The sequence below is a fragment of the Chiloscyllium plagiosum genome, unplaced genomic scaffold (genome assembly GCF_037043375.1).
Source record: "Chiloscyllium plagiosum isolate Xiang-an unplaced genomic scaffold, Cpla_swu_hap1 HiC_scaffold_36, whole genome shotgun sequence".
Classification (NCBI taxonomy): Eukaryota; Metazoa; Chordata; class Chondrichthyes; order Orectolobiformes; family Hemiscylliidae; genus Chiloscyllium; species Chiloscyllium plagiosum.
Window position 1 is genome coordinate 48,865,427 of NW_028270174.1, and position 18,385 is coordinate 48,883,811.

General features: G+C 39.4%; 1 protein-coding gene across 1 annotated transcript in view; it reads right to left on the reverse strand.

Moving 5' to 3' along the window:
- Positions 1-18,385, reverse strand: part of ppid (peptidylprolyl isomerase D) — a 52,317-nt gene that overhangs the window by 25,065 nt on the left and 8,867 nt on the right. Inside the window, exons 2-5 of the mRNA XM_043674007.2 lie at positions 10,880-11,020; positions 10,671-10,777; positions 9,587-9,775; positions 2,955-3,077 (exon numbers count right to left, since the gene is read on the reverse strand). Coding sequence (XP_043529942.2) covers positions 2,955-3,077; positions 9,587-9,775; positions 10,671-10,777; positions 10,880-11,020 — 560 coding nt within the window. The remainder of the gene's footprint in view (positions 1-2,954; positions 3,078-9,586; positions 9,776-10,670; positions 10,778-10,879; positions 11,021-18,385) is intronic.

The window sequence follows — 18,385 nt, forward strand, 5'->3', positions numbered from 1 at the left end:
GATCCAAGTGAACCCTGGAAGAGTCATTGCTATCTCTTTGAGATGCAAGCTTCAAAAAGTCCAAAACAGCTGAGAAATACACTTAGTTTGATCCAGTACATGGGTTCTTTCATACTTCACATATCAGAACAACAAACTCCATGAGTCAAGCAGAGACGATCCTCAGCACCAGCAAGGAGGCAAGTCGGTCATACAACACAAAAAACCTATCAACCTACAAATAGATTCAACCATAGCAACAGACGGGGAGTGACCTGGTACAACGGGGAAAAGACTTAGAGTTGATATCTAAACTTCCAGGACTAGTCGAGTCCTGATATGTCAACACAGAAGATAGCTTTTGATGATTACGCAGGTATTAAGAAGTTCCATGCATATTTTGAAGGGAGAAAGTTCATAGTAGAGAATGATCATCCTTTACTGAAGAAATATCCACAGAAAAATCTGTCAAGCATCAGCAAGACAGCAGAAAATACTCTTGAGGCTTCAGAATTATGAAATAGTCAAGAAATGGTATTAGCAGAGTCCTATCTGATAGGTAATCACACGAGAAACAGGAGATAAAAAGATGAAGCTGCAAAGATTCCTCATTTAATGAATGTAACATCACTTAAATTGAGTCAAATAAAAAATGAGACCTTCAAAAGATGACTTATAGATGCTCTTTGGGCGATTCGGGATGGTTGAATAAAGGTGAGCCAACACAACTAGCAATATAACTCTATTAGTAAATGAGAGGTGACATATCACAATACGACTGTATTCTGCTTGCCACAGCTAGATTCATTGTAAACAAAATTATGCAAAGGAAACTTTTTTCAGGAGATACATTAATGCCACATGTTACGTTAATGCCACCTGATAGGGTCATGTAAGAAATGACAATGTAAAAAGCTGTACGTTGGAAAGGCATCAATAGACAAAAGATGGTACCTACATACAGTTTATTTGGTTATTAAAATACGTGGCAGGGTGGTGTGACAGGATCCGGAGGTACCATCGAAACAATGGCACACTGTGGTATGTGATTTACTCTCAAAATCAAGAATGACTTGAATGGCAAGAATCTCACTGTGATAGCTATTTTCTCTAAGTTCCCTTTTATCAGAAAGGAGAAAGATTTAATAGATAAAACAATCATCTTGGCAGTACAAGTATTTCCGTTCAACAAGGAATTCTTCAGAGAAATATGTGATAATGGAATGCAGTTCATTTCCTCAGTGTTAAAGGAATTTGCTAACCACAACGGGTTCAATATATCACCTTATCACCACTTTATCCTGTTGAGGTTGATATGAAATTATCTGCAGAACTACTCAATAAGGTAAGTTTGTCAAGCAAGATTCATAGTCCAACTGACCAGGAAGCAAAGTTACAACAATTCCTGAAGCACAGATAGGAAGACACCCTGAAATAATCATCCTTGCCCAAGTTGTTAAGAGGACAAATTGTGTCTGTACAGGATCCAATCCATAAAACCTGAAACCCAGCAAACGATTACAACTTGTAGGTTAAAATGATACCGCACCATTGAGATTAAAACTGGTAAGCAAAATGAGAAAGAAGGAAGCTCATGCTTAGCCTATATTTGAATTGGAAAAGCTAGAAACAAAATATCGGCAACACAAGGAATATCACTACTTAACGAGACACATCAATGGCATCACCACCATGTAGGAGAATAATAACATTGCCAGCAAGTGACACATCAGCAACATCAAGCACAACACACAAGTACAGGGTGCCAATACATCACAAAAAAAGTGATGAATACATTACTTCAATAGATTAGCCATGCTAAATTGCCATAGTGTCCAGGGGTATGTAGGTTGAGTGGATTAGCCATGGGTTATGCAGGGTTACAGGGATAACCCTGTGTCTGGTTGGCATGCTCTTCGGAGAGTGGTGTGGACTTGTTGAGCTGAATGGCCTGCTTCCGCATTGTAGTAATTCTATGATTCTACAAAATTACAATTTTTTTTGAGAAACTACATGATCATGGTAAAAATGGATTAGTATCCAGGACGCCACATCACTCGTTGATGTACTGCAATCTGGATTATCAAACTGATAAGATATCATTCTGTAACACATGATGCAATCTGAGAATTACATCGCAAGTAAAACAGGAAGACAAAGTCACCAGGCCTTCCTTTCTTAATATCTTTAATCAATTAAACATTTGAGGGGAGTCAGCACTGAGAGTTGATTTTTATTGTTTTTACTTAGTATGAGAAGACTCAGTATTTAGGCCACAACTTTCTTCTTGAAGACCAACTATTCAATTCAACAAGTGGAAATAAAATAAAGGGGCAAAATGTCTTCTTTTTAATTGTTTCACAGGATCTGGGTGTTACTAGCTAAAGTAGCATTTATTGCTCATCCTTAATTGCCCAGATGATAGTTAAGATCAACTACATTGCGGTGGATCTGGAGTCACTTGTGGGCCAATAAGATAATAGGTTTCTTTCCCGAAAGGACAACAACTAACAGTGGTTACTATTAGGCTAGGCTTTATTCAAGGTTTTCACTGAAAAAAAAAGTAGATATTGAACTCATGTCCCCAGAACATCAGCCTGGGTTTCTGGATCACTTGTCCAACTACATTGCAACTACTCTATAGCTATCCCTTGCATCAATAAGTGTCACTCAGGAAAATTAACTTGTTGTGAAGGGAGCAAAAGCTCCTGTTCACAGCAGTCATTGAGGGGCTCCCATGGGATCCTATATGAAAATACAATCAGATATGAATTTAATACTCTTCTCTACTTCAGTAGCCTTAGAGTTGGACTTGAAAAACAGCCATTTAAATAAGATACCACGAGAATACCAAGATCCACTGAACAGTTTGATTTTGGGACAGGAATGGAGAACACAGAAACAAAATAACTTCATCACATAGAATTTCCAGCTAAATCAATTGGAAAAGGATATAGAACCCATACACTACTTACATCATTCATACCACCATCAATATCTTCTGGGAAGTCTGGGTATGCATCTCCTGATCCATCAGCAGGAGCTAGACCCAAGTCATCGCCTTCTTTAATCTCACCACAGTTTGTTATAGAACATTGCTACCAAAAAGTAAACATACAGTTAGTAAGCAGCATACAAACCACCAATACTGTACATTTAACATTTATATTGCATTAGGAATAGTAGCAAATTAAAGCGCCAACTTTTATCACAACCTCATATTTCCAGAAGTAAAGTACTGCAGATGCTGAAGTAAAAAACAAAATGGTAGAAATAGTCAGATCAGGGCAGAATCTGTGGATGAAGAGACTTAAAATTTAAAGTCATCAATCTTTTGTCAGACCTGGGAAAAATTAGAATTATAATAGGTTTTGACCAGCGGAGATAGGGAGGATAGTCGGAAAAATAACAGCAAAGGAAATCTGTGACAGGGAATGCAGGAGAGATTAAATGACAAAAGATTCATGCATCATGGCCACAGAAAGTGAAAATGAGACATGTATAGAAACAAAACTTATGATGAGATGTATTCAACCTGAAATGTTAACCCTGATTCTCTCTCCAGAGATGCTGTCTGGACCAGAATATTTCCAATATTTTCTGTTTTTGCAGTATTTTGCTTTTAAGAAAGAGTGTCTAGAGGTGTGAACCTGGAAGAGGCAGAAAACACAAACCAGCAAAAATTCTACAATTGCTGAATTCAATATTGAGACCAGAAGGCTGTGAAAAGAGTTATCAAAAGCTGAATTGCTTTTTTGATGTTGTCATGAGTTTCACGAGGACGCCACAAGAAGACAATGGCAGAAATGTCAAATTGGAGCAAGGTGGGTAATTAAAAGGATAAGTGATCATAAGCTTGAGGTCACAATTGCAGACCAAACAGAGATGTACCATAAAATGATCACCCAATCTGCTTGCTTTTGATTTCCCCAATTAAAACAAGTTGCTGTTTTACCTGGACGGGCTGACTGAGGCCTTGGAAAGGAGAAGGAAGACGATAAAAGGCTAGGTAATGCATCACCTGATCTTGCAAGAGGCGTGTAAAAATATTTCCTTTTTTTTGTAAAGTACTATACAGTAAATCAGTTTTATTTTGCCATGTCTTAATAAACTTGTATTCCACTATTCCTACAGAATAACATATATTTCTGAAAAATTGCTATCTATGCAATTTTCTTTAAGTTAATTCTGGCAAAGTAGACTCTGAATAAGTGTTGGAGAGCCAGTTCTTGTTTTAAAAATGAAAAATGGCTCAAAGGGTCTCAGGAGTTCAATTTCAAACAAAAAAAAATCTTAGCAAGGAATGGTTCCAAACATGGTCAGTTGAACTTATTAATCTTAACATACTTGTAAAGGGCATAAGTGGGAACTATTTGTAAGCATCTTTGAATCAGAGACATTTACAACACAGGCAGTTCCCATTGGGCCTCCTGCACTTGTGTCAGTTCTTTCCTAATGCAACCCAAAGAAAAAAACCCTCTCCTGCTGCTTCTTTTACTTCAAGTATTTATTTACCTTCAGAAGAAATCGCCCTGTACATAAAGATATTTCTCCAAAATTCTATCCTAACTTCCTGTTATAAATAAATTGATTTATGCCAAAACTAAACAACAAGCTAAAGAGCAAACACTCTTCAAAACTTTAATCAACCTTCCCCATGAACTGGCTACAAAATTGGAAGCAATAAGTAGAGACTTAAGATGGTTCGTTATCAGAGGAGTAAAAGATGTCATCTGCCCTGGGGCTAAGATTATTTACCACCAACAAACTATATGGACACAGGAGTTGGAAATAAAATGTTCAGAATTTGTATCCAATACCAAATTGAAGTCAGGGCATTGTTAATACTTAAAAAGACTGTGTAAATGTACAAATCTATGTTAATAAACTTGCTTAATGGGCTTGCAATAAAAAAGAACTTCAATATATTAGGTGCAAAGTGTCTAAATGGGGTCCAGGTGCATATCCGTGGATATAGATACACCAATTATTAAAAGTATTGCCAATGATTAATAAGATTATTTTTTTTAAAAGCAAGAAAACACAGGGTTATTTTCTAGAAGAATAAACTGAAAATCAGTCTATTCAACTTACACAGAAGCTTAGTTAGTCTAAGGAGCATTGTGAAAATTTGATCTCTGGTATAAAATGATAGAGACTCAAAAAAGATGAAAAGAAGATTTATTAGAATACCAGAACTGGAAGGTTATACCAACCAGGAAAGGTGAACAAGTTGCAATGCTTTTCAAGAAAAGAGAAGATTGAAGGGTGAACTGATAGAGATCTCAGGTGGTGAAAGGGTTTGACAGAGTAGGCATTGGGATGTTTCCAACTGCAGGTAACAGCAGAACTTTCTAATTATAAACACAAGATATACAACAACATCCAAAAGAACTGAAATGAAACTTCTTTATCTGTAGAATGGTTAGAATGTGGAATTTATTACCAAAACAATTGTTGAGGCAAATGCCAGAGACTGTTAGAACATAGAACATAGAAAAATACAGTGCAGTACAGGCCCTTTGGCCCTCGATGTTGCACCGATCCAAGCCCACCTAACCTACACTAGCCCACTATCCTCCATATTCTGGATTAGTGGTGCTGGAAGAGCACAGCAATTCAGGCAGCATCCGAGGACAGGCAAAATCGACGTTTCGGGCAAAAGCCCTTCATCAGGAATAAAGGCAGAGAGCCTGAAGCATGGAGAGATAAGCTAGAGGAGGGTGGGGTGGGGAGAGAGTAGCATAGAGTACAGTAGGTCAGTGGGGAAGGAGATGAAGGTGATAGGTCAGGGAAGAGAGGGTGGAGTGGATAGGTGGAAAAGGAGCTGGGCAGGTCGGACAAGTCCGGACAAGTCGAGTTGCTGGAGGTTAGAAACTAGGATGAGGTGGGGGAAGGGGAAATGAGGAAACTGTTGAAATCCACATTGATGCCCTGGGGTTGAAGTGTTCCGAGGCGGAAGATGAGGCGTTCTTCCTCCAGGCGTCTGGCGGTGAGGGAGCGGCAGTGGAGGAGGCCCAGCACCTCCATATCCTCAGCTGAGTGGGAGGGGGAGTTGAAATGTTGAGCCACTGGGCGATTTGGTTGATTGATGTGGGTGTCTCTGAGATGTTCCCTAAAGCGCTCTGCTAGGAGGCGCCCAGTCTCCCCAATGTAGAGGAGACCGCATCGGGAGCAACGGATACAATAGATCATATTAGTGGATGTGCAGGTAAAACTTTGATGGATGTGGAAGGCTCCTTTAGGGCCTTGGATGGAGGTGAGGGAGGAGGTGTGGGCACAGGTTTTACAGTTCCTGCGGTGGCAGGGGAAAGTGTAAAACCTGTGAGGATATGGAGGTGCTGGGCCTCCTCCACCGCCGCTCCCTCACCGCCAGACGCCTGGAGGAAGAACGCCTCATCTTCCGCCTCGGAACACTTCAACCCCAGGGTATCAATTTGGATTTCAACAGTTTCCTCAATTCCCCTTCCCCCACCTCATCCTAGTTTCTAACCTCCAGCAACTTGACTTGTCCGGACTTGTCCGACCTGCCCAGCTCCTTTTCCACCTATCCACTCCACCCTCTCTTCCCTGACCTATCACCTTCATCTCCTTCCCCACTGACCTATTGTACTCTATGCTACTCTCTCCCCACCCCCACCCTCCTCTAGCTTATCTCTCCATGCTTCAGGCTCTCTGCCTTTATTCCTGATGAAGGGCTTTTGCCCGAAACGTCGATTTTGCCTGTCCTCGGATGCTGCCTGAATTGCTGTGCTCTTCCAGCACCACTAATCCAGAATCTGGTTTCCAGCATCTGCAGTCATTGTTTTTACCACTATCCTCCATATGCCTATCCAATGCCCATTTAAATGCTCAAAAATAGGGAGAGTCCTCCACTGCTACTGGCAGGGCATTCCATGAACTCACGACTCGCTGAGTAAAGAATCTACCCCTAACATCTGTCCTATACCTATCACCCCTTAATTTAAAGCTATGCCCCCTCGTAATAGCTGCATAGGAAGACGAGATTAAAAAAGAATACAATAGAAAGATATGCTAATGTGCTTTTCCAGAAGGATGGGAGAAAACTTAATTAGAGCACAAACAATGTTACGCACCAGTTGGCCATGATGTACTGTTTCTATGCTGTAGATACTACGCAACTCATACTCTTCATAATTTTAAAAACTTAAATCAAATGTCCTCTAAACCTTCACTATCTTAACTCTTCACTATCTCAAGTCTTGGCCAAAATCCTTGTGAAACTACTCTTTATTGGTTTAGTGACCTTCCTTTATGAAGATGCAAACGTATGTATGGCTTGTACTTGGATATGGATGTGCGTGCTCCCAACGCAAATAGTCATTTATGATGGCAGGCTTCAGCCATGTTCACATGCTCTTCTGCAAATGACATCTACATCACTGATTGAATGCAGTTAATAATAGTTGCCAAATTTTGGTTAGCTGGAAAGGATCTGTTCAAAAATTAAAAATTGAATATTACAGAGAGCGTGACTTATGTACTACATAAATGATTAATGTATGTAGATGTTGACATAGAGAAAATTTAACTAAAAGGAGATGCAGTGTCAAGGTTTTGGGAGGGATTCAGTGCCAAGACTGTGAAGATCTGATGTGCAAGTTGTTTTTGAACTAACAATCAAAGCTATGTTCTGAAACATTTCTAAATGAATAGATAAATCACACATTTACATATACAAGTAACAATTAGATTCGAGGGACATTTCTGTGATGTGAGTTTAAATGCAACATTCCAATTCTGTGCATCTGTGGTGGCATTCGCCACAAAGACAGCCATTGAGGGATGACTACTTTACACTAATATTCTATGCTTCCATTTATAAAACTTAAAAAAGAGTTAGCTATAATAGTATTAGTAGGAGAGATCATTGCACTGTCCTTGTAAAGACAAAGTTGTCATTACAGCTAGGATAACATTGTACTGTGTGGTAAATGGGATAGATTCGGATTAGGTAAGAACTAGGAAAGAGGTCTACATACAGAACATGGGGAGTTAGGGTGCTAAATTAACAAGTAGAACTTCAAAGGTTATAATCGCAAATTACGATCTGAGCCACATTCAAACATGCATAGAGAAATACAGTTGGGGAGATAAATATAGGATCCAAAATCTGTGATGGAAAAGTTAAGTTCTTGAGGCACCAGCACTAGTTTTGGGGAAATGAAACCTGCACCATTAGTACTATGTATACCTGAACTATGCTGAGACCAGTGTTCTCACAAACCTCCAACTGGAAGATGAAGGGTTGTACACAAAATACTGTGGACAAGGGATATATATTTTAAAAATTCATTCACTCACACAATGCTGGCATCGCTGACCAGGCAGCAACTTTGAATTCCCATCCTTGGTTGCTCTTGAGGTGCTGGTAGTGGGGAGCTGCCTTTTTGAAACTTAGAATCCAGTAGTGTAAGTCAACCCACAAAAACGTTAGGGAAGGAGTTCTAGGATTTTGATCAAGTGACAATTGATGGAACAGTGATGTATTTCTAAGTCAGAATGATGTGCAAATTTTAGGGGAACTTTGCAGGTGGCAGTGTTCCCATGATCTGCTACACTTATTCTTGGAAGGTGCTGTCTAAGGAGCCTTGGTGAATTGGTGATGAGCCAGCCATGTCCACATCCCATGAATGAGCAGAATTCTAGACTCTATCAGGAGTTGCAAACAGAGGGGAACAGGACCTAAAAAATACAGGCATTGATTAATATACCTGTTTACCTGCATCATTCTTAATAGCAACAATTCTGAGATCTTGGCAGGGTTACTATTCCCTCCCAGCACCATAATGCAGGAAGCAAATTCAGCATGTTAAAAAGTTTTGTTAAGTCAGGAATGGAGGCGGTGATTTTCCAGCCAGTCACCAATTTTCAGATCAAACTGGACAGTTTAACTGCCTCAACCGGAGCACCTAGCAGTAATGCTTGAGGTCCCCAGGATCTCCCATGCCTGTCTGCATGAGATTAGCATTCTATTAAAATGGTATTCTTTTAAAAGGGCTCTGCTCCAACAACAGTGGTCTGATTGCTTTAAAAAAAAGTTGTTACTGCCAGCTGCTTCTTAGAAGCTAAAAGATCTGTTTAGCACTCTAACTTAAAAAGCTTGCCCATCACACTTAATTGTACCCCACCCCAACTCCCAGTTTCAGGACTGGAAACAGTCCTACCTTCTGTTTTCTGTACCTAAAGCAGAAATCTAGTCCTATACCTCACTAACTCTTAAGAACTTCTTAAAGCAGTCATCTCAGTACTTCACTCAAAATTTAAATTTTACATCTGAAATTGGTCAAAAGAAACAAATATCAGTCTCTAAACATAAATTAAACTAAGAAGTCCTTATTAATCATCCTGAAATTATTATTCTAGAGTCTGTTCTGATATAACGTGTTAATTCCATTCCTGTGCAATTCTGTGATTTAATAACACCATTAAACCAATGGGACAGAATTCATGTTATAGGTAATACAGGTAAGGAAAGTTCACATTCTACAAACAATGGTCTAAAATCTTCAATTGCGTTATAGCCAATGCACATTGAAGAAACACGCGTTATAGCAGAATCGACTGTATCTATTTTCCTTCTCACCTTTATAGGCTTCTCATCTTTCACTTCGACATTTTCCAGCATCTTTACTACTCCCATTCCTTTTAGCACCTGACCAAACATAACATGTTTGTTATCTAGGTGAGGTGTTGGCACAGTTGTGATGAAGAATTGTGAACCATTGGTGTTTGGTCCTGCGTTGGCCATGCTCAGCAATCCTGCCTGATCATGCTGCAATAGTACAAAGAATTTGTGTGAAGGAGAAATAATGCATCTTAAGTTTAAATAATAAAACTAAAAAGTTGTTAAAAATGCAAGTTGCACTTATGTCCTTTGAATTTGACTCAGGACACTGCAGATTGACAGATCGCAGAGCAAAATGAGTTTGCTTTTGCATTTTTGTGCAAATATGTTTGTGAGCTTCATTTTTTTGATAAAATTTGCCCATTAATGTAGTAAGATTTGACCAAAGCTGAGGATCGTTTCATTAATTCATGATTTTTTTAAAAATTCCATGCTCATATATAACCATAAGGTGAGAAGTTTTAAACATTTCACAGTTATGTAAATAACTAAGTACATAAAATATGTAAAAACGCAAGTGTGAGAACAACTAAATTGGATAAAAGAAAACAAAAATATGGAGTGTTCAATAATGTTGAGAATGGAACAACTGTGGAAATATTCCCTTCCCAGGCCAAAATAGATGAGTAAACATCCATCTATTATATCCAACATTATGGTTCAACCCTAACTCCAAGTTTGTCCCCACTGGTGTGGTGTGAGTGTTTTCAATGAACAAGTGCCATTATATATTGACTCAAGCTAGATTTTTCATTTATAATCCCAACATACAAAAGGAGATTTGCATCTCAGTTTCAACTAGATTTGAATTTTTGTCCCAGAGGCAAAATCTAGCAGTTAATTTCCATTGATTAAGCGAGTGTTGAAGAACAAAAACAGTTTTTGTTACAATAGCACAATAGCCTTCATATTGTGCTGCAGAAAGTATTGCAATATTTCACCCAGCCCATGGAAAATCATATGTACAATTACAAAATTCATTATTTATTACCAATGTTCAGCTAACAAAGAAGTGTTCACTATACATGCCCTTCTTTTTAACCTTGTAATGGAAACTTTCATCTTCAAATTTCTCTCCATAGATACTTTCTCCTCCAGTTCCATTCTGATTAGAAAAGTCTCCTCCTTGTATCATAAACTTCCTTATTACTGTAAAGATCAGAAAGAATTGTTCATTTTTTAATTGAATATGTGGTCACTTAAAATAGAAATTAAAACTTTCATAATGACAAGGTCCACTAATTGACTTACTCCTGTGGAAAGGACAGCCTTTGAAATGCAGAGGTTTACCAGTGGTTGGCCCAATTCCCTTCTCTCCAGTGCATAAAGCACGAAAATTCTCAGCTGTTTTAGGACAGACATCAGCAAACAGTTCCAGAATTATCCGTCCAGCTGCAATAAAACATATTGTACATTAGATTTCAAACCAATGGACTTTTACAACCTCCCACTAATTAAAATATTAGTCAAGAAACTCAAATTGAGATTAGCTACTCTTAGTAGCATATAATTTCAACCATCTACTAGGCTTACTGGCTAAATTTCACCAAATGTTGTCCTTGTGTAAAATGCCGTTGTATTCCAGGGCTACAAATTTGGAGATGTTTGATGAAGAGCACTAAAATGTCTGTGCTTTATTTTTAACTCATGCAAGTCTTCACCTTAGTCTATGAACAAATCCTTCTATTCCATTTTATTAATGTATATTTCCTTCGACTACTCCCTGTTGTAGATAGTGCACAAGCTAACCATTCTCCAGCTAAAGCATTCCTCTGGAATTCTCTACTGAGTTTATTAGTGGTTACTTTACATCTATGGCTCTTAGTTTTGACTCAAATATAAGCTCAAAACACCTGACTACAGGCTAGTCTAATTTTTTGTTCATTTATGGGATGTGGGCATCGCTGGCTGGCATGCATTTATTGCCCAGCCCTAGTTGTCCTCTGCTAAACACGTAAACGTGAACTCAGAAACCTGAACCCAGATATAGCCGTCCATCAGAACTTTACCAAAAATAGATCTACAGGTTAGCAAATGCACAGATCATTTACTGGTCATGGGAATTTTTGAGGTTCAATGGCTGAAAGTGCAGGCAATTAACAATAATCCAAACAACTAACAAGAAGCAGGGGTGAAGAAAATACTGTTAAAGAAGTTGGTTTCTGGACACCGGTTTGTTAAATCACTATCATCTATAAATAAGCAAGAATTATTTAAATTCAATCTTGTGATCATTATGATTAGTACAAGATTATTCAATAGTCAATTCCTAGTTAATATCAATGGACAGTTATATAATGGTACAGTACATTGAGCAAATCCTTGCAGCAGCAAGACAGCAAATGTCCTAAAAGAATTCTATTTCTGAAATATTGGGGAAAAGTTTACTCCCCACAGGAAGTGAATACAAGGAGGGGTATACAATTGGAGTGTTGAGGTGGAGCTAAGTCATGACAGCTTGCTACCCTGACCATGTCCTAATGTTAAATTTACTGATAAGAAAAAGATACAGGCTTCACACAAGGAGATAGGAAACGATTCTGAACAAGAGTTATCAAGTGGCGATCCTCGTTAAAGGATTTAAAGTGTACTCATTCCAATTACAGGGCCTCGAAAGAGTCCTGTATTGTTAGTTTTCGTCACTACCTCCCCGAGTCGGGAGTGGGTAATTTGTGCGCCTGCTGCCTTCCTTGGATGTGGTAGCCGTTTCTCAGGCTCCCTCTCCAGAATCGAACCCTGATTCCCCGTTACCCGTGGTCACCATGGTAGGCACAGAAAGTACCATCGAAAGTTGATAGGGCAGACATTCGATGTGTCGTCACCGTCACGAGCCTGCTGGATAAGGAAGCAGCCAGCTGAATCTAGGTTGCACAGTAACAGCCCAAGGCAAGTTTTTTTTAAACCAAGAGGGGAGGCCAAAGGTGAAGAATACATCTCCTACATTCTCCTCAAGAGACTTTTCTATCCATCAGCAGCTTTTTTTTAAAGAAAGTATCTTAATCTATCTTCTGTATGTTGTGGGGCGCCCCTATCTTTTTCAGGAGTAACCACATTGCTGCTGATCCAATTGAGGCTCCTGAATTACCAGCCAATTAGATTGGCCAGAAGCTATTGGAGGTAGGATTTCCTCTTCAGCAATAGGCAGAAGTCCATTCTAGTGCCAGTTAACACTGATTTATCAGCTACCGATCTGCTCATTGATATTTTTTGGTGATAGGGGCAGGAAACTATGCCAATTGAAGTATCCAGCCCAGCGAGCTAGCAGGTGCGTCATTATTAAAATGACCTACCCAAATCAATAATCAAAGTCGTACGTAAGATACTATCCCACACAGTGTAACACACAGCAAGTCTAGATCACTTCACTGCAAAGATATACAGTCATAGAGAAGTACAGCAATGGAAACAGATCCTTCAGTCCAACTCGTCCATGCCGACCAGATATCCTAACCTAATCTAGTCCCATTTGCTAGCATTTGGCCCATATCCCTCCAAGCCCTTCCTATTCATATACCCATCCAGATGCCTTTTAAATGTTACAAGTATACCATGAAAAAGTTGCTCCTTAGATCCCTTTTATATCTTTCCCCTGTATAGCCGCAACATGACCTCCCAACTCCTGTACTCAATACTCTGACCAATAAAGGAAAGCATATCAAATGCCTGCTCCACTATCCTATCTACTTGCGACTCTACTTTCAAGGAGCTATGAACCTGCACTCCAAGGTGTCGTTGTTCAGCAACACTCCCTAGGACCTTACCAAAAAGTGTATAAGTCCTCCTTGGATTTGCTTTTCCAAAATGCAACACCTCACATTTATCAAAATTAAACTCCATCTGCCACTCCACAGTCCATTAGCCCATCTGATCAGGATCCCATTTTATTCTGAGGTAACCTTCAGTACTGTCCACTACACCTCCAATTTTGCTGTCATCTGCAAACTTACTAACGTTACTATGTTCACATCCAAATCATTTAGAAAAATGACGAAACGTATGGAGTCAGCATCGATTCTTGTGGTCACTAGTGACAGGCCTCCGGTCTGAAAAACAATCCTCTACCACCATCCTCTGTCTTATACCTTCGAGCCAGTTCTGTACCCAAATGGTGAGTTCTTCCAGTATTCCATGAGATCTAACCTTGCTAACCAGTTTCCCATGGAGAACCTTGTTGAACGCCTTACTGAAGTCCAGATAGATCGCATCCACCACTCTGCACTCATCGATCTTCTTTGTTACTTCTTCAAATAACTCAAACAAGTTCGTGAGACATGATTTCTCACGCACACAGCCATGCTGACCATCCCTAATCAGTCCTTTCCAAATACATGTAAATTCTATTGCTTAGGACTTCCTCCAACAACTTGCCCACCACCGACATCAGGCTCATCTGTCTATGGCTGTTCTCTGGCTTTTCCTTACGAACTTTCTTAAATAGTGATACAATGTTAGCTAACCTCCAATCTTCTGGCACCTCACCTGTCACTATCCATGATACAAATATCTCAGCAAGGGGCCCAGCAATCACTTCTCTAGCTTCCCACAGATTTCTAGGGTGCACCTGATCAGGTCCTGGGGATTTATCGACTTTTATGCATTTCAAGATACCCAGTACCTCCTCCTCTGTAATATAGACATTTTACAAGATGTCTTTACACACTTAACAAATTCCTCTCCATCTAAACTCTTAACACTATGATAGTGCTCCAGGCTAACTTAGTACTTTTAGTTTATATCTTAAAATTTAGTCCAAGAATCAGATTTCAATAAAACATATAATCAAGACAGAACTCATTCTACTCATTACTGTAGACCTACAGCAAGGTTACACATTAAAAACGATGTACTTATCTACTCCTGTGCTCTGAGCTCTCCAACACAGGTTCCTCCAAGATCAGTTGTGAATTTCGTTGTTTGTTAAGTTTTCCTAGACATACTCCGATGTCCAGAGACACATGAACTCAAACAGCAAAGGCAGTAACTGCGCAGATTCACGCTCCATAGAAACAAGACCCTCATTTTGCATAATTGCTGAATAATAAGGCATTAAACAATTATTTGCATGATTTGTGCTAATAAATGAGCAAATGGGCAATCACCAATTGAAACTCTAATCTTTACCAGTCTCCGAGAAAACTGTTTACAGTCTAGTTCACGTTTATAATTAAGTCAAATTTTGCTCTAATAACGTGGCAGCATTATTTCAAGATACTGGCAAAAATCTATTTTAACTGATTCTTGACATTTTGAGAGTCATGGTAAAGTTGCTACAGTCCAACTAGACTACAGCGGAACCTTGATTATCTGAAGGACACAGGCGGGGAGTATTTTGTTCAGTTAAATCGAATTCCAGACAACATAGTTTAGCCAAGCATCGGCTCCTTGAAATCTTGCTGGATAATTCCATATTCGGATAACTGAATGCCGGATAATCGAGGTTCCTCCGTATAGGTCTGCTCTTTCATCAGACAGGGATCACTGGCAGTGAAATAACCTGATGGTCACCAAGCCTCAGGCAAAAGGAGAGTTTAAGAAGGAAAGTCCTTCATGGTAACCTCAGCCAGTGTGAGAATTAAACCCATATTATTGGCACCACTCTGCATCACAAACCTACCATCCAGCTAACCGAGTTCATCACTCAGAGATATAAAAGCGGAGACAAGGTGTCTGGTCTCTCAGAAGCACTGTTAAGTGCAACAAATCATTCTTGCTTCTCGAGTCCGGTATTAAATAATTTACATCCCTTCAGATTTGCTTGATCTGTTTTGCCATCTCTTGTTCACATGGATTCGGTAATATTGGGAATTTAGTTTTCCGTGGCCTCATTACAAGTAAATGAGTGGCATGAATTATTTCAGCAATGTCTACATTACAGGCTGTGGAGTACATGTACAAACAAAACCACTCAGTCTAATGGCAGACTTGCTTGGGAGGTCACTCCAGAGATATGGAAAACAGATTTTTTTTTTCAGTTTTCTACCCACTTTGTGTGTGAAAAACTAGTGCATGCTCCTTTTTGCTGCAAACTCATAAAAGATGTCTCTGATTTTAATTCACCTTTTTTGAAATGCAGGATTTATTTATTTCCTAACAACTCTAAATTATTTTGTTAACTCCCATGAAAGGCTTTGGCAATACAGTAAATATAGTGTAATGGCTAACTTCTGTACTAAAATAAATCTTTTTCCAGGTTATGAGAATGTGTATAGGGTACGAGCAGGTAGGGAAAGAGTTAAGTTTAGAGTTTTCTGACATGAGATTCAGCTGAGCATGACTCAGGTCAGATAAGTACTTGCAGTTAACAATAGTGTGCTGAAGGCAAGGGTAATAGGTTAACAAGGGAGAAAAGCATTCAATATGTAGAGACAGATAACAAGATGAGGAAGAATTCAGAATGTAGAGTCAGTGAACAAGGTAGTTAAATTTTTGAGTCAAGATTAGAAGGGTGCTGGAAAAGCACAGCAAGTCAGGCAGCATCCGAGGAGCAGGAAAGTCGATGTTTTGGGCAAAAGCCCTTCATCAGGAATGAAGACAGGGAGCCTCCAGGATGGAGAGATAAATCGGGGGGGGCGGGGGGCAGCAGGGGAGAAGATAGCGAAGAGTACAATAGGTGGATGAGGGTGGGGATGAAGGCGATAGGTCGGAGAGGAGGTTGGAGCCGATAGGTGGGAAGGAAAATTGGCAGGTAGGATAGGTCAAGGATGGTACTGAGCTGGCAAGTTGGAACTGGGGAAAGCTGGGGGGAGGGGAAATGAGGAAACTGGTGAAGTCCACATTGATGCCCTGGGGTTGAAGTGTTCCACGACAAAAGATGAGGCATTCTTCCTCCAGGCATAAGGTGGTATGGGGGGAATGGCGGTGGAGGAGGCCCAGGACTTGCTTGTCCTCGGCAGAGTGGGAGGGGGAGTTGAAATGTTCAGCCACGGGGTGGTGGGGTTAATTGGTGCGGGTGTCCTGGAGATGTTCCCTCAGGCTCCTTGCCTCATTCCTGATGAGGGACTTTTGCCCGAAACGTCGATTTTCCTGCTCCTCGGATGCTGCCTGACCTGCAGTGCTTTTCCAGCACCACACCAATCTTGACTCTGATCTCCAGCACCCACAGTCCTCACTTTCGCCTAGTTAAACTTTTGACCCTATCTTAATCTAATTTAATCTTCATCAAGTATCTTTCATAGCAACTTGGAACCATCTTTTTTTTAAAATCATACTCATGTGAGTACAGGTGACAAAAAAGCTAATAAACCTGATCCAGTAGAATCCTAATTAGTCCTTATGTAGACTTCCAAGTGGTATTCATCAAATAATATTTTAAAAAACCTTTTTCAACCGCAAGCTCAATGTTTTAAAATTGTGTTATTTCTTCTACTGTAACCTCACGTTTGATGAGCAGTAAATTATCAAAACTCCAGTACTGCAGGCCTGTGCAGTTCAGTACTAAGCCAGAATAAATTTACCCAGAGTAAGTCTCCCAACAGAATTTTTATAGTTTGAGAAACACAATTAAAAATGAATAAATGGATCATTTTCAGATGGGCAGGCTGTGACCAGTGAAGAATATCAAGGATCTGTTCTATGTCCTGAGCTGACTGTAATCCATATTAATGGCTTAGATAAGGAAATTGTAATCAAGATTTCTGACAATATAAAGTTAGGTGGGAAAGCAAGTTGTGAGGAAGACGCTATAATCAAAAAGCATTTAGCAACTCAAATGAGTGGAGATGTACACAGCAAATGTAACATAATATGGGAATAAAGTGGGAAGTTTACCCACTCTAAGAGAAAACACAGAAAAACAAAGTATTTTTAAAATTGGTGAGAGGCTGGGAAATGTTGCTATCGTCAAGGTCTGTGAAATCCCAGAGTACTGTACAGAGTTCTGGTCTCCTTACACAAGGAGGGACATGCTTGCCATCAAGTGAGTGCAATGGATGTTCACTAAACTGACTGGTAGGATTGTGGTTATGATTTTTGTATAGAAAAATCATGAAGAGGTATGAGGGCAGTATAGGAAGTTAGGGTTCAGTTAGGACATTCACCATGATCTTACTGAATGGCCTATTCCTGCTTCTGTTTGCTATGTTTCTTAGATCATTCAATAATCATGGCTACACCCTCCCATTTCCACAAGCATCATTTCATTGTTCATCAAGGCAGTTATTTATTAAAATATATTTTTATTGAAAAGTAGATTTTTTAATATTACAAATACAAATCAACACAATCAAAATACAAAGAAAAAAACCCCAAAAAATGTAAAATACCCAAGCCGTCCTCATGTACAAATGTATAAGTATGAAAAAAACCCAATTAACTACTTAACTAAATAAATAATAACTAATAACAAATTAATAAATAATAATACAGCTCAGCAAAACAAAACATGAACTCTCGATATCGAGAGCATGAATTTTCACCTATTCATATGTTCACAGTTCCCTCTCTCTGGATATTGGACTCGTAAAGCACAATTGTTATGGCTATATAAAAGCTCTTATTCGTGTGGCAGACAAATCTGTGTCCAGGTAGTCCAAAAAGGGCTGCTATGTCTTACAGAAATTCTCAAGTTTTGTGGTGTATAATACTTTGTAAGAAAATCCACAGGGATATGCTCCAGTACAATCTTACGCCAACCTAACAAGTGCGGGGGATTTTCGGTCTCCCAACCTAACAAGATATTCTTTCCTGCGCAGAAAGTGAGGATGTTGAAAAGTATTTGTCTTATGCGCATCTACAGGGAACACACTGGGCAGGCCAAGA